Raw genomic sequence first — 22,462 nt, forward strand, 5'->3', positions numbered from 1 at the left:
CCATATTTGCGTTTTTGCCATATTTGCGTTTTTCCCACATTCGCCTGTTTCCCACATTTGCGTTTTTCCCACATTTGCGTTTTTCCCACATTTGCGTTTTTCCCACATTTGCGTTTTTCCCATATTTGCGTTTTTCCCATATTTGCGTTTTTCCCATAATTGCGTTTGTCCCATATTTGCGTTTGTCCCATATTTGCGTTTGTCCCATATTTGCGTTTGTCCCTTATTTGCGTTTGTCCCATATTTGCGTTTGTCCCTTATTTGCGTTTGTCCCATATTTGCGTTTGTCCCATATTTGCGTTTGTCCCATATTTGCGTTTGTCCCATATTTGCGTTTGTCCCATATTTGCGTTTGTCCCATATTTGCGTTTGTCCCATATTTGCGTTTGTCCCATATTTGCGTTTGTCCCATATTTGCGTTTGTCCCATATTTGCGTTTGTCCCTTATTTGCGTTTGTCCCATATTTGTGTTTGTCCCATATTTGCGTTTGTCCCATATTTGCGTTTGTCCCATATTTGCGTTTTCCCCATATTTGCATTTTCCCCATATTTGCCTTTTCCCCATATTTGCCTTTTTCCCATATTTGCCTTTTTCCCATATTTGCCCTTTTCCCATATTTGCCTTTTTCCCATATTTGCCTTTTTCCCATATTTGCCTTTTTCCCATATTTGCCTTTTTCCCATATTTGCCTTTTTCCCATATTTGCCTTTTTCCCATATTTGCGTTTTTCCCATATTTGCGTTTTTCCCATATTTGCGTCTTTCCCATATTTGCGTCTTTCCCATATTTGCGTCTTTCCCATATTTGCGTTTTTCCCATATTTGCGTTTTTCCCATATTTGCGTTTTTCCCATATTTGCGTTTTTCCCATACTTGCGTTTTTCCCATATTTGCGTTTTTCCCATATTTGCGTTTTTCCCATATTTGCGTTTTTGCCATATTCGCTTTTTTGCCATATTCGCGTTTTTGCCATATTCGCGTTTTTGCCATATTCGCGTTTTTGCTATATTCGCGTTTTTGCCATATTCGCGTTTTTGCCATATTCGCTTTTTTGCCTTATTTGCGATTTTGCCACATTAGCGAATTTGCCACATTTGCGTTTTTGCCATATTTGCATTTAGCCATATTTTGGTTTTTCCCATATTTGGGTTTTTCCTATATTTGCGTTTTAACCATATTTGGGTTTTAACCATATTTGCGTTTTTCCCATATTTGGGTTTTTCCCATATTTGCGATTTTCCCATATTTGCGTTTTTCCCATTTTTGCGTTTTTCCCATTTTTGCGTTTTTCCCATATTTGCGTTTTTCCCATATTTGCGTTTTTCCCATATTTGCGTTTTTCCCATTTTTGCGTTTTTCCCATATTTGCGTTTTTCCCATATTTGCGTTTTTCCCATATTTGCGTTTTTCCCATTTTTGCGTTTTTCCCATTTTTGCGTTTTTCCCATATTTGCGTTTTTCCCATATTTGCGTTTTTCCCATATTTGCGTTTTTCCCATATTTGCGTTTATCCCATATTTGCGTTTTTCCTATATTTACGTTTTTGGAATACTTGCGTTTTTCCCATATTTGCATTTTTTCCCATATTTCCGTTTTTCCCATATTTCCGTTTTTCCCATATTTGCGTTTTTCCCATATTTGCGTTTTTCCCATATTTGCGTTTTTCCCATATTTCCGTTTTTCCCATATTTCCGTTTTTCCCATATTTCCGTTTTTCCCATATTTCCGTTTTTCCCATATTTCCGTTTTCCCCATATTAGCGTTTTCCCCATATTTGCGTTTTCCCCATATTTGCGTTTTCCCCATATTTGCGTTTTCCCCATATTTGCTTTTTTCCCATATTTGCGTTTCTCATATATTTCGTGAACCTTTGACTATTCAGACTATGTCCTACCAACCGATTCCTTCCTCTTGTCAAGTTGTACCACAAGTTTTTTAATTATTCCCATATTTGCGTTTTTCCGATATTTGCGTTTTTCCCATATTTGCGTTTTTCCCATATTTGCGTTTTTCCCATATTTGCGTTTTTCCCATATTTGCGTTTTTCCCATATTTGCGTTTTTCCCATTTTTGCGTTACTGCCATATTTGCGTTACTCCCATATTTGCATTGCTCCCATATTTGCGTTTTTCCCTTATTTACGTTACTCCCATATTTGCGTTTTTCCCATATTCGCATTTTTGTCATATTCGCAGTTTTGCCATATTCGCGTTTTTGCCATATTTGCTGTTTTGCATATTTGCTTTTTTGCCATATTTGCATTTATGGAATATTTGCTTTTTTCCATATTCTCGTTTTTGCCATATTCGCTTTCTTGCCATATTCGCGTTTTTGCCATATTCGTGGTTTCGATATTTTCGCGTTTTTGCAATATTTGCTTTTTTGCCATATTTGCTTTTTTGCCATATTTGCTTTTTTGCCATATTTGCTTTTTTGCCATATTTGCGTTTTTGATATATTTGCGTTTTTCCCATATTTGCGTTTTTCCCATATTTGCGTTATGTATTTGCGTTTTTCACATATTTGCGTTTTTCACATATTTGCGTTTTTCACATATTTGCGTTTTTCACATATTTGCGTTTTTCACATATTTGCGTTTTTCACATATTTGCGTTTTTCACATATTTGCGTTTTTCACATATTTGCGTTTTTCACATATTTGCGTTTTTCACATATTTGCGTTTTTTCCATATTTGCGTTTTTTCCATATTTGCGTTTTTCCCATATTTGCGTTTTTACCATATTTGCTTTTTTTCCATATTTGCTTTTTTTCAATATTTGCTTTTTTTCCATATTCGCATTTTATTCATATTCGCGTTTTTGTCATATTCGTGTTTTTGCCATATTCGCGTTTTTGCCATATTTGCTGTTTTGAAACATTTGCTGTTTTGCCATATTTGCTGTTTTGCCATATTTGCTTTTTTGCCATATTTGCTTTTTTGATATATTTCCTTTTTTGCCATATTTGCAATTTTGGAATATTTGCTTTTTTCCATATTCTCGTTTTTGCCATATTCGCGTTTTTGCCATATTCGCATTTTTGCCAAATTCGCGTTTTTGCCATATTCGCGTTTTTGCCATATTCGCGTTTTTGCCATATTCGCGTTTTTGCCATATTCGCGTTTTTGCCATATTTGCTTTTTTGCCATATTTGCTTTTTTGTCATATTTGCTTTTTTGATATATTTGCTTTTTTGATATATTTCCTTTTTTGCCATATTTGCATTTTTGCCATATTTGCTTTTTTTCCATATTCTCGTTTTTGCCATATTCGCGTCTCTGCCATATTTGCGTTTTTGCCATATTTGCGTTTTTGTCATATTCGCGTTTTTGCCATATTCGCGTTTTTCCCATATTCGCATTTTTCCCATATTCGCGTTTTTCCCATTTTCTCGTTTTTCGCATATTCGCGTTTTTCCCATATTTGTATTTCTCCCATATTAGCGTTTTTCCCATATTTGTATTTCTCTCACATTTGCGTTTTTCCCATATTTGCGTTTTTCCCATATTTGCGTTTTTCCCATATTTGCGTTTTTCCCATATTTGCGTTTTTCCCATATTTGCGTTTTTCCCATATTTGCGTTTTTCCCATATTTGCGTTTTTCCCATATTTGCGTTTTTCCCATATTTGCGTTTTTCCCATATTTGCGTTTTTCCCATATGTGCGTTTTTCCCATATGTGCGTTTTTCCCATATGTGCGTTTTTCCCATATGTGCGTTTTTCCCATATGTGCGTTTTTCCCATATTTGAGTTTTTCCCATATTTGCGTTTCTCATATATTTCGTGAAACTTTGACTATTCAGACTATGTCCTACCAACCGATCTATCCTCTTGTCAAGTTGTACAACAAGTTTATCTTGTCCCATACTTGCATTTTTCCCATATTTGCGTTTTTCCCATATTTGCGTTTTTGGCCATATTCGCGTTTTTGCCATATTTGCGTTTTTACTATATTTGCGTTTTTACCATATTTGCGTTTTTGCCATATTTGCGTTTTTCCCACATTCGCCTGTTTCCCACATTTGCGTTTTTCCCACATTTGCGTTTTTCCCACATTTGCGTTTTTCCCACATTTGCGTTTTTCCCATATTTGCGTTTTTCCCATATTTGCGTTTTTCCCATAATTGCGTTTGTCCCATATTTGCGTTTGTCCCATATTTGCGTTTGTCCCATATTTGCGTTTGTCCCTTATTTGCGTTTGTCCCATATTTGCGTTTGTCCCTTATTTGCGTTTGTCCCATATTTGCGTTTGTCCCATATTTGCGTTTGTCCCATATTTGCGTTTGTCCCATATTTGCGTTTGTCCCATATTTGCGTTTGTCCCATATTTGCGTTTGTCCCATATTTGCGTTTGTCCCATATTTGCGTTTGTCCCATATTTGCGTTTGTCCCATATTTGCGTTTGTCCCTTATTTGCGTTTGTCCCATATTTGTGTTTGTCCCATATTTGCGTTTGTCCCATATTTGCGTTTGTCCCATATTTGCGTTTTTCCCATATTTGCGTTTTTCCCATATTTGCGTTTTTCCCATATTTGCGTTTCTCATGTATTTCGTGATCCTTTGACTATTCAGACTATGTCCTACCAACCGATTCTTTCCCCTTGTCAAGTTGTTCCACAAGTTTATCTTCTCCCATTTTTGCATTCTTCCCGTATTTGCCTTTTTCCCATATTTGCCTTTTTCCCATATTTGCGTTTTTCCCATATTTGCGTTTTTCCCATATTTGCGTTTTTCCCATATTTGCGTTTTTCCCATATTTGCGTTTTTCCCATATTTGCGTGTTTCCCATATTTGCGTTTTTCCCATATTTTCGTTACTGCCATATTTGCATTACTCCCATATTTGCGTTACTCCCATATTTGCGTTTTTCCCTTATTTGCGTTACTCCCATATTTGCGTTTTTCCCTTATTTGCGTTACTCCCATATTTGCGTTTTTCCCTTATTTGCGTTACTCCCATATTTGCGTTTTTCCCATATTCGCGTTTTTGCCATATTCGCGTTTTTCCATATTCGCATTTTTGTCATATTCGCGTTTTTGCCATATTCGCGTTTTTGCCATATTCGCGTTTTTGCCATATTTGCTGTTTTTCCATATTTGCTTTTTTGCCATATTTGCGTTTTTGATATATTTCCTTTTCTGCCATATTTGCATTTTCGCCATATTTGCGTTTTTGTCATATTCGCGTTTTTGCCATATTCGCGTTTTTGCCATATTTGTGTTTTTACCATATTTGCGTTTTTACCATATTTGCGTTTTTACCATATTTGCGTTTTTCCCACATTCGCGTTTTTCCCACATTTGCGTTTTTCCCTCATTTGTGTTTTTCCCTCATTTGTGTTTTTCCCTCATTTGTGTTTTTCCCTCATTTGTGTTTTTCCCATATTTGCGTTTTTCCCATATTTGCGTTTTTCCCATATTTGCGATTTTCTTATATTTGTTTTTCCCATATTTGCGTTTTTCCCATATTTGCGTTTTTCCCATATTTGCGTTTTTCCCATATTTTCGTTTTTTCCATATTTGCGTTTTTCCCATATTTGCGTTTTTCCCATATTTGCGTTTTTCCCATATTTGCGTTTTTCCCATATTTGCGTTTTTCCCATATTTGCGTTTTTCCCATATTTGCGTTTTTCCCATATTTGCGTTTTTCCCATATTTGCGTTTTTCCCATATTTGCGTTTTTCCCATATTTGCGTTTTTCCCATATTTGCGTTTTTCCCATATTTGCGTTTGTCCCATATTTGCGTTTGTCCCATATTTGCATTTGTCCCATATTTGCGTTTTTCCCATATTTGCGTTTTTCCCATATTTGCGTTTTTCCCATATTTGCGTTACTGCCATATTTGCGTTACTCCCATATTTGCGTTGCTCCCATATTTGCGTTTTTCCCTTATTTACGTTACTCCCATATTTGCGTTTTTGCCATATTCGCGTTTTCGTCATATTCGCATTTTTGTCATATTCGCATTTTTGTCATATTCGCATTTTTGTCATATTCACGTATTTGCCATATTCGCGTTTTTGCCATATTTGCTGTTTTGCCATATTTGCATTTTTGGAATATTTGCTTTTTTCCATATTCTCGTTTTTGCCATATTCGCTTTCTTGCCATATTTGCGTTTTTGCCATATTTGTAGTTTTGATATTTTCGCGTTTTTGCCATATTTGCTTCTTTGCCATATTTGCTTTTTTGCCATATTTGCTTTTTTGCCATATTTGCTTTTTTGCCATATTTGCTTTTTTGCCATATTTGCTTTTTTGCCATATTTGCTTTTTTGCCATATTTGCTTTTTTGCCATATTTGCTTTTTTGCCATATTTGCTTTTTTGATATATTTCCTTTTCTGCCATATTTGCATTTTCGCCATATTTGCTTTTTTCCATATTCTCGTTTTTGCCATATTCGCGTCTCTGCCATATTTGCGTTTTTGTCATATTCGCGTTTTTGCCATTTTCGCGTTTTTCCCACATTCGCGTTTTTCCTACATTCGCGTTTTTCCTACATTCGCGTATTTCCCACATTTGCGTTTTTCCCAAATTTGCGTTTTTCCCACATTTGCGTTTTTCCCACATTTGCGTTTTTCCCACATTTGTGTTTTTCCCATATTTGCGTTTTTCCCATATTTGCGATTTTTTCATATTTGCGATTTTCTTATATTTGCGATTTTCCCATATTTGCGATTTTTCCATATTTGCGATTTTCCCATATTTGCGTTTTTCCCATATTTGCGTTTTTCCCATATTTGCGTTTTTCCCATATTTGCGTTTTTCCCAAATTTGCGTTTTTCCCAAATTTGCGTTTTTCCCTTATTTGCTTTTTTCACATATTTGCGTTTTTCCCAAATTTGCGTTATTCCCATATTTGCGTTATTCCCATATTTGCGTTATTCTCATATTTGCGTTATTCTCATATTTGCGTATTTCCCATATTTGCGTTTGTCCCATATTTGCGTTTGTCCCATATTTGCGTTTGTCCCTTATTTGCGTTTGTCCCATATTTGCGTTTGTCCCATATTTGCGTTTGTCCCATATTTGCGTTTGTCCCATATTTGCGTTTTTCCCATATTTGCGTTTTTCCCATATTTGCGTTTTTCCCATATTTGCATTTCTCATATATTTCGTGATCCTTTGACTATTCAGACTATGTCCTACCAACCGATTCTTTCCTCTTGTCAAGTTGTACCACAAGTTTATCTTCTCCCATTTTTGCATTTTTCCCATATTTGCGTTTTTCCCATATTTGCGTTTTTCCCATATTTGCGTTTTTCCATATTTGCGTTTTTCCCATATTTGGGATTTGCCATATTTCCGTTTTTGCCATATTTCCGTTATTGCCTTATTTCCGTTTTTGCCATATTTTTGTTTTTGCCATATTTTCGTTTTTGCCATATTTTCGTTTCTGCCATATTTTCGTTTCTGCCATATTTTCGTTTCTGCCATATTTCCGTTTTTGCCATATTTCCGTTTTTGTCATATTTCCGTTTTCGCTATATTTGCGTTTTTGCTATATTGCGTTTTTCCATATTTGCGTTTTTGCCATATTTGCGTTTTTGCCGTATTTGCGTTTTTGCCATATTTGCGTTTTTGCCATATTTGCGTTTTTGCCATATTTGCGTTTTTGCCATATTTGCGTTTTTGCCATATTTGCGTTTTTGCCATATTTGCGTTTTTCACATATTTGCGATTTTGCCATATTTGCGTTTTTGCCATATTTGCGTTTTTCCCATATTGCGTTTTTCCCATATTTGCGTTTTTCCCATGTTTGCGTTTTCCCCATATTTGCATTTTCCCCATATTTGCCTTTTTCCCATATTTGCCTTTTTCCCATATTTGCCTTTTTCCCATATTTGCCTTTTTCCCATATTTGCCTTTTTCCCATATTTGCCTTTTTCCCATATTTGCCTTTTTCCCATATTTGCCTTTTTCCCATATTTGCCTTTTTCCCATATTTGCCTTTTTCCCATATTTGCGTTTTTCCCATATTTGCGTTTTTCCCATATTTGCGTCTTTCCCATATTTGCGTCTTTCCCATATTTGCGTCTTTCCCATATTTGCGTTTTTCCCATATTTGCGTTTTTCCCATATTTGCGTTTTTCCCATATTTGCGTTTTTCCCATATTTGCGTTTTTCCCATATTTGCGTTTTTCCCATATTTGCGTTTTTCCCATATTTGCGTTTTTCCCATATTTGCGTTTTTCCCATATTTGCGTTTTTGCCATATTTGCGTTTTTGCCATATTTGCGTTTTTGCCATATTTGCGTTTTTGCCATATTCGCGTTTTTGCCATATTCGCGTTTTTGCCATATTCGCGTTTTTGCCATATTCGCGTTTTTGCCATATTCGCGTTTTTGCCATATTCGCTTTTTTGCCTTATTTGCGATTTTGCCACATTAGCGAATTTGCCACATTTGCGTTTTTGCCATATTTGCATTTAGCCATATTTTGGTTTTTCCCATATTTGGGTTTTTCCCATATTTGCGTTTTAACCATATTTGGGTTTTTCCCATATTTGCGTTTTTCCCATATTTGCGTTTTTCCCATATTTGCGTTTTTCCCATATTTGCGTTTTTCCCATTTTTGCGTTTTTCCCATATTTGCGATTTTCCCATGTTTGCGTTTTTCCCATGTTTGCGTTTTTCCCATATTTGCGGTTTTCCCATATTTGCATTTTTTCCCATATTTCCGTTTTTCCCATATTTGCGTTTTTCCCATATTTGCGTTTTTCCCATATTTGCGTTTTTCCCATATTTCCGTTTTTCCCATATTTCCGTTTTCCCCATATTTCCGTTTTCCCCGTATTTCCGTTTTCCCCATATTTGCGTTTTCCCCATATTTGCGTTTTCCCCATATTTGCGTTTTCCCCATATTTGCGTTTTCCCCATATTTGCGTTTTCCCCATATTTGCGTTTTCCCCATATTTGCGTTTTCCCCATATTTGCGTTTTCCCCATATTTGCGTTTTCCCTATATTTGCGTTTTCCCCATATTTGCGTTTTCCCCGTATTTGCGTTTTCCCCGTATTTGCGTTTTCCCCGTATTTGCGTTTTCCCCATATTTGCGTTTTCCCCATATTTGCGTTTTCCCCATATTTGCGTTTTCCCCATATTTGCGTTTTCCCATATTTGCGTTTTCCCCATATTTGCGTTTTCCCCATATTTGCGTTTTCCCCATATTTGCGTTTTCCCCATATTTGCGTTTTCCCCATATTTGCGTTTTCCCCATATTTGCGTTTTCCCCATATTTGCGTTTCTCATATATTTCGTGAACCTTTGACTATTCTGACTGTGTCCTACTAACCGATTCTTTCCTCTTGTCAATTTGTACCACAAGTTTATCTTCTCCCATTTTTGCATTTTTCCCATATTTGCATTTTTCCCATATTTGTGTTTTTCCCATATTTGCGTTTTTCCCATATTTGCGTTTTTCGCATATTTGCGTTTTTCCCATATTTGCGTTTTTCCCATATTTGCGTTTTTCCCATATTTGCGTTTTTCCCATATTTGCGTTTTTCCCATATTTGCGTTTTTCCCATATTTGCGTTTTTCCCATATTTGCGTTTTTCCCATATTTGCGTTTTTCCCATATTTGCGTTTTTCCCATATTTGCGATTTGTCATATTTGCGTTTTTGCCATATTTGCGTTTTTGCCATATTTGCGTTTTTGCCATATTTGCGTTTTTGCCATATTTGCGTTTTTGCCATATTTGCATTTTTGCCATATTTGCGTTTTTGCCATATTTGCGTTTTTGCCATATTTGCGTTTTTGCCATATTTGCGTTTTTGCCATATTTGCGTTTTCCCCATATTTGCGTTTTCCCCACATTTGCGTTTTCCCCACATTTGCGTTTTTCCCATATTTGCGTTTTTCCCATATTTGCGTTTTTCCCATATTTGCGTTTTTCCCATATTTGCGTTTTTCCCATATTTGCGTTTTTCCCATATTTGCGTTTTTCCCATATTTGCGTTTTTCCCATATTTGCGTTTTTCCCATATTTGCGTTTTTCCCATATTTGCGTTTTTCCCATATTTGCGTTTTTCCCATATTTGCGTTTTTCCCATATTTGCGTTTTTCCCATATTTGCGTTTTTCCCATATTTGCGTTTTTCCCATATTTGCGTTTTTCCCATATTTGCGTTTTTCCCATATTGCGTTTTTCCCATATTGCGTTTTTCCCATATTTGCTTTTTTCCCATATTTGCGTTTCTCATATATTTCGTGAACCTCAGACTATGTCCTACCAACCGATTCTTTCCTCTTGTCAAGTTGTACCACAAGTTTATCTTCTCCCATTTTTTTAATTTTTCCCAAATTTGCATTTTTCCCATATTTGTGTTTATACCATATTTGCGTTTTTCCCATATTTGCGTTCTTGCCTTATTTGCGTTTATCCCATATTTCCGTTTTTCCTATATTTACGTTTTTGCAATACTTGCGTTTTTCCCATGTTTGCGTTTTTCCCATGTTTGCGTTTTTCCCATATTGGCGTTTTTCCCATATTGGCGTTTTTCCCATATTTGCGTTTTTCCCATATTTGCGTTTTTCCCATATTTGCGTTTTTCCCATATTTGCGTTTTTCCCATCTTTGCGTTTTTCCCATATTTGCGATTTTCCCATGTTTGCGTTTTTCCCATATTTCCGTTTTTCCCATATTTGCGTTTTCCCCATATTTGCGTTTTCCCCATATTTGCGTTTTCCCCATATTTGCGTTTTCCCCATATTTGCGTTTTCCCCATATTTGCGTTTTCCCCATATTTGCGTTTTCCCCATATTTGCGTTTTCCCCATATTTGCGTTTTCCCCATATTTGCGTTTTCCCCATATTTGCGTTTTCCCCATATTTGCCCCCATATTTGCGTTTTCCCCATATTTGCGTTTTCCCCATATTTGCGTTTTCCCCATATTTGCGTTTTCCCCATATTTGCGTTTTCCCCATATTTGCGTTTTCCCCATATTTGCGTTTTCCCCATATTTGCGTTTTCCCCATATTAGCGTTTTCCCCATATTTGCGTTTTCCCCATATTTGCGTTTTCCCCATATTTGCGTTTTCCCCATATTTGCGTTTTCCCCATATTTGCGTTTTCCCCATATTTGCGTTATCCCCATATTTGCGTTTTCCCCATATTTGCGTTTTCCCCATATTTGCGTTTTCCCCATATTTGCGTTTTCCCCATATTTGCGTTTTCCCCATATTTGCGTTTTCCCCATATTTGCGTTTTCCCCATATTTGCGTTTTCCCCATATTTGCGTTTTCCCCATATTTGCGTTTTCCCCATATTTGCGTTTTCCCCATATTTGCGTTTTTCCCATATTTGCGTTTCTCATATATTTCGTGAACCTTTGACTATTCTGACTATGTCCTACTAACCGATTCTTTCCTCTTGTCAATTTGTAACACAAGTTTATCTTCTTCCATTTTTGCATTTTTCCCATATTTGTGTTTTTCCCATATTTGTGTTTTTCCCATATTTGCGTTTTTCCCATATTTGCGTTTTTCCCATATTTGCGTTTTTCCCATATTTGCGTTTTTCCCATATTTGCGTTTTTCCCATATTTGCGTTTTTCCCATATTTGCGTTTTTCCCATATATGCGTTTTTCCCATATTTGCGTTATTCCCATATTTGCGTTTTTCCCATATTTGCGTTTTTCCCATATTTGCGATTTTCCCATATATGCGTTTTTCCCATATTTGCGTTTTTCCCATATTTGCGTTTTTCCCATATTTGCGTTTTTCCCATATTTGCGTTTTTCCCATATTTGCGTTTTTCCCATATTTGCGTTTTTCCCATATTTGCGTTTTTCCCATATTTGCGTTTTTCCCATATTTGCGTTTTTCCCATATTTGCGTTTTTCCCATATTTGCGTTTTTCCCATATTTGCGTTTTTCCCACATTTGCGTTTTTGCCACATTTGCATTTTTGCCATATTTGCGTTTTTGCCATATTTGCGTTTTTGCCATATTTGCGTTTTTGCCATATTTGCGTTTTTGCCATATTTGCGTTTTCCCCACATTTGCGTTTTCCCCACATTTGCGTTTTTCCCATATTTTCGTTTTTCCCATATTTGCGTTTCTCATATATTTCGTGAACCTGTGACTATTCAGACTATGTCCTTCCAACCGATTCTTTCCTCTTGTCAAGTTGTACCACAAGTTTATTTTCTCCCATATTTGCATTTTCACATATTTGCGTTATTCCCATATTTGCGTTATTCCCATATTTGCGTTTTTCCCATATTTGCGTTTTTCCCATATTTGCGTTTTTCCCATATTTGCGTTTTTCCCATATTTGCGTTTTTCCCATATTTGCGTTTTTCCCATATTTGCGTTTTTACCATATTTACGTTTTTCCCATATTTGCGTTTTTCCCATATTTGCGTTATTCCCATATTTGCATTACTCCCATATTTGCGTTACTCCAATATTTGCGTTTTTCCCTTATTTGCGTTTTTCCCTTATTTGCGTTTTTCCCTTATTTGCGTTTTTCCCTTATTTGCGTTACTCCCATATTTGCGTTTTTTCCATATTCTCGTTTTTGCCATATCCGCATTTTTGCCATATTCACATGTTTGCCACATTCGCGTTTTTGACATATTCGCGTTTTTGACATATTCGCGATTTTGCCATATTCGCGTTTTTGCCATATTCGCGTTTTTCGCATATTCGCGTTTTTCGCATATTCGCGTTTTTCACATATTTGCGTTTTTGCCATATTTTCTTTTTTGCCATATTTGCTTTTTTGCCATATTTGCTTTTTTGATATATTTCCTTTTTTGCCATATTTGCATTTTTTCATATTTGCTTTTTTCCATATTCTCGTTTTTGCCATATTCACGTTTTTGCCATATTCGCGTCTCTGCCATATTTGCGTTTTTGCCATATTTGCGTTTTTGCCATATTTGCGTTTTTGCCATATTTGCGTTTTTGCCATATTCGCATATTTGCCATATTCGCGTTTTTGCCATATTCGCGTTTTTGACATATTCGCGTTTTTGACATATTCGCGTTTTTGACATATTCGCATTTTTGCCATATTCGCGTTTTTTACATATTTGCGTTTTACCCATATTTGCGTTTTACCCATATTTGCGTTTTTCCCATATTTGCGTTTTTGCCCTATTTGCGTTTTTCCCATATTTGCGTTTTTCCCATATTTGCGTCTTTCCTATATTTACGTTTTTGCAATACTTGCGTTATTCCCATATTTGCGTTTTTCTCATATTTGCGTTTTTCCCATATTTGCGTTTTTCTCACATTTGTGTTTTTCCCATATTTGCGATTTTCCCATATTTGCGATTTTCCCATATTTGCGTTTTTCCCATGTTTGCGTTTTTCCCATGTTTGCGTTTTTCCCATATTTGCGGTTTTCCCATATTTGCGGTTTTCCCATATTTGCGGTTTTCCCATATTTGCGTTTTTCCCATATTTGCGTTTTTCCCATATTTGCGTTTTTCCCATATTTGCGTTTTTCCCATATTTGCGTTTTTCCCATATTTGCGTTTTTCCCATATTTGCGATTTGTCTTATTTGCGTTTTTGCCATATTTGCGTTTTTGCCATATTTGCGTTTTTCCCATATTTGCGTTTTCCCCATATTTGCGTTTTCCCCACATTTGCGTTTTCCCCACATTTGCGTTTTCCCCACATTTGCGTTTTCCCCACATTTGCGTTTTCCCCACATTTGCGTTTTCCCCACATTTGCGTTTTCCCCACATTTGCGTTTTCCCCACATTTGCGTTTTCCCCACATTTGCGTTTTCCCCACATTTGCGTTTTTCCCATATTTCCGTTTTTCCCATATTTGCGTTTCTCATATATTTCGTGAACCTTTGACTATTCAGACTATGTCCTACCAACCGATTCTTTCCTCTTGTCAAGTTGTACCACAATTTTATCTTCTCCCATATTTGCATTTTCACATTTTTGCGTTTTTCCCATATTTGCGTTTTCCCCACATTTGCGTTTTCCCCACATTTGCGTTTTCCCCACATTTGCGTTTTCCCCACATTTGCGTTTTCCCCACATTTGCGTTTTCCCCACATTTGCGTTTTCCCCACATTTGCGTTTTCCCCACATTTGCGTTTTCCCCACATTTGCGTTTTCCCCACATTTGCGTTTTCCCCACATTTGCGTTTTCCCCACATTTGCGTTTTCCCCACATTTGCGTTTTCCCCACATTTGCGTTTTCCCCACATTTGCGTTTTCCCCACATTTGCGTTTTCCCCACATTTGCGTTTTCCCCACATTTGCGTTTTCCCCACATTTGCGTTTTCCCCACATTTGCGTTTTCCCCACATTTGCGTTTTCCCCACATTTGCGTTTTCCCCACATTTGCGTTTTCCCCACATTTGCGTTTTCCCCACATTTGCGTTTTCCCCACATTTGCGTTTTCCCCACATTTGCGTTTTCCCCACATTTGCGTTTTCCCCACATTTGCGTTTTCCCCACATTTGCGTTTTCCCCACATTTGCGTTTTCCCCACATTTGCGTTTTTCCCATATTTGCGTTTCTCATATATTTCGTGAACCTTTGACTATTCAGACTATGTCCTACCAACCGATTCTTTCCTCTTGTCAAGTCGTACCACAAGTTTATCTTCTCCCATATTTGCATTTTCACATATTTGCGTTATTCCCATATTTGCGTTTTTCCCATATTTGCTTTTTTCCCATATTTGCGTTCCTCCCATATTTGCGTTTTTCCCATATTGCGTTTTTCCCATATTTGCTTTTTTCCCATATTTGCGTTTCTCATATATTTCGTGAACCTCAGACTATGTCCTACCAACCGATTCTTTCCTCTTGTCAAGTTGTACCACAAGTTTATCTTCTCCCATTTTTTTAATTTTTCCCAAATTTGCATTTTTCCCATATTTGTGTTTATCCCATATTTGCGTTTTTCCCATATTTGCGTTTTTGCCTTATTTGCGTTTATCCCATATTTGCGTTTTTCCTATATTTACGTTTTTGCAATACTTGCGTTTTTCCCATGTTTGCGTTTTTCCCATGTTTGCGTTTTTCCCATATTTGCGTTTTTCCCATATTTGCGTTTTTCCCATCTTTGCGTTTTTCCCATCTTGGCGTTTTTCCCATATTTGCGATTTTCCCATGTTTGCGTTTTTCCCATATTTCCGTTTTTCCCATATTTGCGTTTTCCCCATATTTGCGTTTTCCCCATATTTGCGTTTTCCCCATATTTGCGTTTTCCCCATATTTGCGTTTTCCCCATATTTGCGTTTTCCCCATATTTGCGTTTTCCCCATATTTGCGTTTTCCCCATATTTGCGTTTTCCCCATATTTGCGTTTTCCCCATATTTGCGTTTTCCCCATATTTGCGTTTTCCCCATATTTGCGTTTTCCCCATATTTGCGTTTTCCCCATATTTGCGTTTTCCCCATATTTGCGTTTTCCCCATATTTGCGTTTTCCCCATATTTGCGTTTTCCCCATATTTGCGTTTTCCCCATATTTGCGTTTTCCCCATATTTGCGTTTTCCCCATATTTGCGTTTTCCCCATATTTGCGTTTTCCCCATATTTGCGTTTTCCCCATATTTGCGTTTTCCCCATATTTGCGTTTTCCCCATATTTGCGTTTTCCCCATATTTGCGTTTTCCCCATATTTGCGTTTTCCCCATATTTGCGTTTTCCCCATATTTGCGTTTTCCCCATATTTGCGTTTTTGCCACATTTGCATTTTTGCCATATTTGCGTTTTTGCCATATTTGCGTTTTTGCCATATTTTCGTTTTCCCCACATTTGCGTTTTCCCCACATTTGCGTTTTCCCCACATTTGCGTTTTCCCCACATTTGCGTTTTTCCCACATTTGCGTTTTTCCCATATTTTCGTTTTTCCCATATTTGCGTTTCTCATATATTTCGTGAACCTGTGACTATTCAGACTATGTCCTTCCAACCGATTCTTTCCTCTTGTCAAGTTGTACCACAAGTTTATTTTCTCCCATATTTGCATTTTCACATATTTGCGTTATTCCCATATTTGCGTTATTCCCATATTTGCGTTATTCCCATATTTGCGTTATTCCCATATTTGCGTTTTTCCCATATTTGCGTTTTTCCCATATTTGCGTTTTTCCCATATTTGCGTTTTTCCCATATTTGCGTTTTTCCCATATTTGCGTTTTTCCCATATTTGCGTTTTTACCATATTTGCGTTTTTACCATATTTGCGTTTTTCCCATATTTGCGTTATTCCCATATTTGCATTACTCCCATATTTGCGTTACTCCAATATTTGCGTTTTTCCCTTATTTGCGTTTTTCCCTTATTTGCGTTTTTCCCTTATTTGCGTTTTTCCCTTATTTGCGTTTTTCCCTTATTTGCGTTACTCCCATATTTGCGTTTTTTCCATATTCTCGATTTTCCATATCCGCATTTTTGCCATATTCACATGTTTGCCACATTCGCGTTTTTGACATATTCGCGTTTTTGACATATTCGCGATTTTGCCATATTCGCGTTTTTGCCATATTCGCGTTTTTCGCATATTCGCGTTTTTCGCATATTCGCGTTTTTCACATATTTGCGTTTTTGCCATATTTTCTTTTTTGCCATATTTGCTTTTTTGCCATATTTGCTTTTTTGATATATTTCCTTTTTTGCCATATTTGCATTTTTTGCATATTTGCTTTTTTCCATATTCTCGTTTTTGCCAAAATCACGTTTTTGCCATATTCGCGTCTCTGCCATATTTGCGTTTTTGCCATATTTGCGTTTTTGCCATATTTGCGTTTTTGCCATATTTGCGTTTTTGCCATATTCGCATATTTGCCATATTCGCGTTTTTGACATATTCGCGTTTTTGACATATTCGCGTTTTTGACATATTCGCATTTTTGCCATATTCGCGTTTTTCACATATTTGCGTTTTACCCATATTTGCGTTTTACCCATATTTGCGTTTTTCCCATATTTGCGTTTTTGCCCTATTTGCGTTTTTCCCATATTTGCGTATTTCCCATATTTGCGTCTTTCCTATATTTACGTTTTTGCAATACTTGCGTTATTCCCATATTTGCGTTTTTCTCATATTTGCGTTTTTCCCATATTTGCGTTTTTCTCACATTTGTGTTTTTCCCATATTTGCGATTTTCCCATATTTGCGATTTTCCCATATTTGCGTTTTTCCCATGTTTGCGTTTTTCCCATGTTTGCGTTTTTCCCATATTTGCGGTTTTCCCATATTTGCGGTTGTCCCATATTTGCGGTTTTCCCATATTTGCGGTTTTCCCATATTTGCGGTTTTCCCATATTTGCGTTTTTCCCATATTTGCGTTTTTCCCATATTTGCGTTTTTCCCATATTTGCGTTTTTCCCATATTTGCGTTTTTCCCATATTTGCGTTTTTCCCATATTTGCGTTTTTCCCATATTTGCGATTTGTCTTATTTGCGTTTTTGCCATATTTGCGTTTTTGCCATATTTGCGTTTTTGCCATATTTGCGTTTTCCCCATATTTGCGTTTTCCCCATATTTGCGTTTTCCCCACATTTGCGTTTTCCCCACATTTGCGTTTTCCCCACATTTGCGTTTTCCCCACATTTGCGTTTTCCCCACATTTGCGTTTTCCCCACATTTGCGTTTTCCCCACATTTGCGTTTTTCCCATATTTCCGTTTTTCCCATATTTGCGTTTCTCATATATTTCGTGAACCTTTGACTATTCAGACTATGTCCTACCAACCGATTCTTTCCTCTTGTCAAGTTGTACCACAAGTTTATCTTCTCCCATTTTTTTAATTTTTCCCAAATTTGCATTTTTCCCATATTTGTGTTTATCCCATATTTGCGTTTTTCCCATGTTTGCGTTTTTCCCATGTTTACGTTTTTCCCATATTTGCGTTTTTCCCATATTTCCGTTTTTCCCATATTTCCGTTTTTCCCATATTTGCGTTTTTCCCATGTTTACGTTTTTCCCATATTTGCGTTTTCCCCATATTTGCGTTTTCCCCATATTTGCGTTTTCCCCGTATTTGCGTTTTCCCCATATTTGCGTTTTCCCCGTATTTGCGTTTTCACCATATTTGCGTTTTCTGCATATTTGCGTTTTCTGCATATTTGAGTTTTTTCCATATTTGCGTTTTTTCCATATTTGCGTTTTTTCCATATTTGCGTTTTTTCCATATTTGCGTTTTTCCCATATTTGCGTTTTTCCCATATTTGCGTTTTTCCCATATTTGCGTTTTTCCCATATTTGCGATTTTCCCATATTTGCGTTTTTCACATATTTGCGTTTTTCCCATATTTGCGTTTTTCCCATATTTGCGTTTTTGCCTTATTTGCGTTTATCCCATATTTGCGTTTTTCTTATATTTACGTTTTTGCAATACTTGCGTTTTTCCCATATTTGCGTTTTTCCCATATTTTCGTATTTCCCATATTTTCGTATTTCCCATATTTGCGTCTTTCCCATATTTGCGTCTTTCCCATATTTGCGTCTTTCCCATATTTGCGTCTTTGCCATATTTGCGTCTTTGCCATATTTGCGTCTTTGCCATATTTGCATCTTTGCCATATTTGCGTCTTTCCCATATTTGCGTTTTTCCCATATTTGCGTTTTTCCCATATTTGCGTTTTTCCCATATTTGCGTTTTTCCCATATTTGCGTTTTTTCCATATTTGCGTTTTTCCCATATTTGCGTTTTTCCCATATTTGCGTTTTTCCCATATTTGCGTTTTTCCCATATTTGCGTTTTTCCCATATTTGCGTTTTTCCGATATTTGCGTTTTTCCCATATTTGCGATTTGTCATATTTGCGTTTTTGCCATATTTGCGTTTTTGCCATATTTGCGTTTTTGCCATATTTGCGTTTTTGCCATATTTGCGTTTTTGCCATATTTGCGTTTTCCGCATATTTGCGTTTTCCCCGTATTTGCGTTTTCCCCGTATTTGCGTTTTCCCCATATTTGCGTTTTCCCCGTATTTGCGTTTTCCCCATATTTGCGTTTTCTGCATATTTGCGTTTTCTGCATATTTGCGTTTTCCGCATATTTGCGTTTTCCGCATATTTGAGTTTTTTCCATATTTGCGTTTTTTTCATATTTGCGTTTTTTCCATATTTGCGTCTTTCCCATATTTGCGTTTTTCCCATATTTGCGTTTTTCCCATATTTGCATTTTTCACATATTTGCGTTTTTCCCATATTTGCGTTTTTCCCATATTTGCGTTTTTCCCATATTTGCGTTTTTCGCATATTTGCGTTTTTGCCACATTTGCGTTTTTGCCATATTTGCGTTTTTCCCATATTTGCGTTTTCGCCATATTTGCGTTTTCCCCATATTTGCGTTTCCCCCACATTTGCGTTTTCCCCACATTTGCGTTTTTCCCATATTTGCGTTTTTCCCATATTTGCGTTTTTCCCATATTTGCGTTTCTCATATTTCGTAAACCTGTGACTATTCAGACTATGTCCTTCCAACCGATTCTTTCCTCTTGTCAAGTTGTACCACAAGTTTATTTTCTCCCATATTTGCATTTTCACATATTTGCGTTATTCCCATATTTGCGTTATTCCCATATTTGCGTTTTTCCCATATTTGCTTTTTTCCCATATTTGCGTTTTTCCCATATTTGCGTTTCTCATATATTTCGTAAACCTTTGACTATTCAGACCATGTCCTACCAACCGATTCTTTCCTCTTGTCAAGTTGTACCACAAGTTTATCTTCTCCCATTTTTTTAATTTTTCCCAAATTTGCATTTTTCCCATATTTGTGTTTATCCCATATTTGCGTTTTTCCCATATTTGCGTGTTTGCCTTATTTGCGTTTATCCCATATTTGCGTTTTTCATATATTTACGTTTTTGCAATACTTGCGTTTTTCCCATATTTGCGTTTTTCCCATATTTGCGTCTTTCCCATATTTGCGTCTTTGCCATATTTGCGTCTTTGCCATATTTGCATCTTTGCCATATTTGAGTCTTTCCCATATTTGCGTTTTTCCCATATTTGCGTTTTTCCCATATTTGCGTTTTTCCCATATTTGCGTTTTTCCCATATTTGCGTTTTTCCCATATTTGCGTTTTTCCCATATTTGCGTTTTTCCCATATTTGCGTTTTTCCCATATTTGCGTTTTTCCCATATTTGCGTTTTTCCCATATTTGCGTTTTTCCCATATTTGCGTTTTTCCCATATTTGCGTTTTTCCCATATTTGCGTTTTTCCCATATTTGCGTTTTTCCCATATTTGCGTTTTTCCCATATTTGCATCTTTCCTATATTTGCATCTTTCCTATATTTACGTTTTTGCAATACTTGCGTTATACCCATATTTGCGTTTTTCTCATATTTGTGTTTTTCCCATATTTGCGTTTTTCTCACATTTGCGTTTTTCCCATATTTGCGATTTTCCCATATTTGCGTTTTTCCCATATTTGCGTTTTTCCCATGTTTGCGTTTTTCCCATGTTTGCGTTTTTCCCATGTTTGCGTTTTTCCCATGTTTGCGTTTTTCCCATATTTGCGTTTTTCCCATATTTGCGTTTTTCCCATATTTGCGTTTTTCCCATATTTGCGGTTTTCCCATATTTGCGTTTTTCCCATATTTGCGTTTTTCCCATATTTGCGTTTTTCCCATATTTGCGTTTTTCCCATATTTGCGTTTTTCCGATATTTGCGTTTTTCCCATATTTGCGATTTGTCATATTTGCGTTTTTGCCATATTTGCGTTTTTGCCATATTTGCGTTTTTGCCATATTTGCGTTTTCCGCATATTTGCGTTTTCCCCATATTTGCGTTTTCCCCACATTTGCGTTTTCCCCACATTTGCGTTTTCCCCACATTTGCGTTTTCCCCACATTTGCGTTTTCCCCACATTTGCGTTTTCCCCACATTTGCGTTTTTCCCATATTTGCGTTTTTCCCATATTTGCGTTTCTCATATATTTCGTGAACCTTTGACTATTCAGACTATGTCCTACCAACCGATTCTTTCCTCTTGTCAAGTTGTACCACAAGTTTATCTTCTCCCATTTTTTTAATTTTTCCCAAATTTGCATTTTTCCCATATTTGTGTTTATCCCATATTTGCGTTTTTCCCATGTTTGCGTTTTTCCCATGTTTGCGTTTTTCCCATGTTTACGTTTTTCCCATATTTGCGTTTTTCCCATATTTCCGTTTTTCCCATATTTCCATTTTTCCCATATTTCCGTTTTTCCCATATTTGCGTTTTCCCCATATTTGCGTTTTCCGCATATTTGCGTTTTCCCCATATTTGCGTTTTCCCCATATTTGCGTTTTCCCCATATTTGCGTTTTCCCCATATTTGCGTTTTCCCCATATTTGCGTTTTCCCCGTATTTGCGTTTTCCCCGTATTTGCGTTTTCCCCGTATTTGCGTTTTCCCCTTATTTGCATTTTCCCCATATTTGCGTTTTCCCCATATTTGCGTTTTCCGCATATTTGAGTTTTTTCCATATTTGCGTTTTTCCCATATTTGCGTTTTTCCCATATTTGCGTTTTTCCCATATTTGCGTTTTTCCCATATTTGCGTTTTTCCCATATTTGCGTTTTTCCCATATTTGCGTTTTTCCCATATTTGCGTTTTTCCCATATTTGCGTTTTTCCCATATTTGCGTTTTTCCCATATTTGCGTTTTTCCCAAATTTGCATTTTTCCCATATTTGCATTTTTCCCATATTTGTGTTTATCCCATATTTGCGTTTTCCCATGTTTGCGTTTTTCCCATGTTTGCGTTTTTCCCATGTTTGCGTTTTTCCCATGTTTGCGTTTTTCCCATGTTTGCGTTTTTCCCATGTTTGCGTTTTTCCCATGTTTGCGTTTTCCCCATATTTGCGTTTTCCCCATATTTGCGTTTTCCCCATATTTGCGTTTTCCCCATATTTGCGTTTTCCCCATATTTGCGTTTTCCCCATATTTGCGTTTTCCCCATATTTGCGTTTTCCCCATATTTGCGTTTTCCCCATATTTGCGTTTTCCCCATATTTGCGTTTTCCCCATATTTGCGTTTTCCCCATATTTGCGTTTTCCCCATATTTGCGTTTTCCCCATATTTGCGTTTTCCCCATATTTGCGTTTTCCCCATATTTGCGTTTTCCCCATATTTGCGTTTTCCCCATATTTGCGTTTTCCCCATATTTGCGTTTTCCCCATATTTGCGTTTTCCCCATATTTGCGTTTTCCCCATATTTGCGTTTTCCCCATATTTGCGTTTTCCCCATATTTGCGTTTTCCCCATATTTGCGTTTTCCCCATATTTGCGTTTTCCCCATATTTGCGTTTTCCCCATATTTGCGTTTTCCCCATATTTGCGTTTTCCCCATATTTGCGTTTTCCCCATATTTGCGTTTTCCCCATATTTGCGTTTTCCCCATATTTGCGTTTTCCCCATATTTGCGTTTTCCCCATATTTGCGTTTCTCATATATTTCGTGAACCTTTGACTATTCTGACTATGTCCTACTAACCGATTCTTTCCTTTTGTCAATTTGTACCACAAGT

At 36.8% G+C, this 22,462-nt stretch overlaps 6 protein-coding genes across 6 annotated transcripts; all 6 read right to left on the minus strand.

The window, feature by feature from the left end:
- Positions 1 to 444: 444 nt before the first annotated feature.
- LOC126183948 (uncharacterized) lies at positions 445 to 1,041 on the minus strand. Its single transcript, XM_049926298.1, has one exon. It carries the CDS (start codon positions 1,039 to 1,041, stop codon positions 445 to 447), a length of 597 nt encoding a protein of 198 aa, XP_049782255.1.
- A 1,730-nt stretch (positions 1,042 to 2,771) lies between these two features.
- Positions 2,772 to 3,761, minus strand: LOC126183949 (uncharacterized). The gene has a single exon (XM_049926299.1). The coding sequence runs from the start codon at positions 3,759 to 3,761 to the stop codon at positions 2,772 to 2,774; it is 990 nt and encodes a 329-aa protein (XP_049782256.1).
- A 3,707-nt stretch (positions 3,762 to 7,468) lies between these two features.
- On the minus strand, positions 7,469 to 8,353 carry LOC126183950 (uncharacterized). The gene has a single exon (XM_049926300.1). It carries the CDS (start codon positions 8,351 to 8,353, stop codon positions 7,469 to 7,471), a length of 885 nt encoding a protein of 294 aa, XP_049782257.1.
- Positions 8,354 to 8,368: 15 nt separating this feature from the next.
- LOC126183951 (uncharacterized) lies at positions 8,369 to 9,202 on the minus strand. Its single transcript, XM_049926301.1, has one exon. The coding sequence runs from the start codon at positions 9,200 to 9,202 to the stop codon at positions 8,369 to 8,371; it is 834 nt and encodes a 277-aa protein (XP_049782258.1).
- A 1,168-nt stretch (positions 9,203 to 10,370) lies between these two features.
- LOC126183952 (LWamide neuropeptides-like) lies at positions 10,371 to 11,285 on the minus strand. Its single transcript, XM_049926302.1, has one exon. The coding sequence runs from the start codon at positions 11,283 to 11,285 to the stop codon at positions 10,371 to 10,373; it is 915 nt and encodes a 304-aa protein (XP_049782259.1).
- Positions 11,286 to 14,919: 3,634 nt separating this feature from the next.
- On the minus strand, positions 14,920 to 15,846 carry LOC126183953 (uncharacterized). Its single transcript, XM_049926303.1, has one exon. The coding sequence runs from the start codon at positions 15,844 to 15,846 to the stop codon at positions 14,920 to 14,922; it is 927 nt and encodes a 308-aa protein (XP_049782260.1).
- Positions 15,847 to 22,462: the final 6,616 nt, after the last annotated feature.

The sequence above is a fragment of the Schistocerca cancellata genome, chromosome 4 (genome assembly GCF_023864275.1).
Source record: "Schistocerca cancellata isolate TAMUIC-IGC-003103 chromosome 4, iqSchCanc2.1, whole genome shotgun sequence".
Taxonomy (NCBI): domain Eukaryota; kingdom Metazoa; phylum Arthropoda; class Insecta; order Orthoptera; family Acrididae; genus Schistocerca; species Schistocerca cancellata.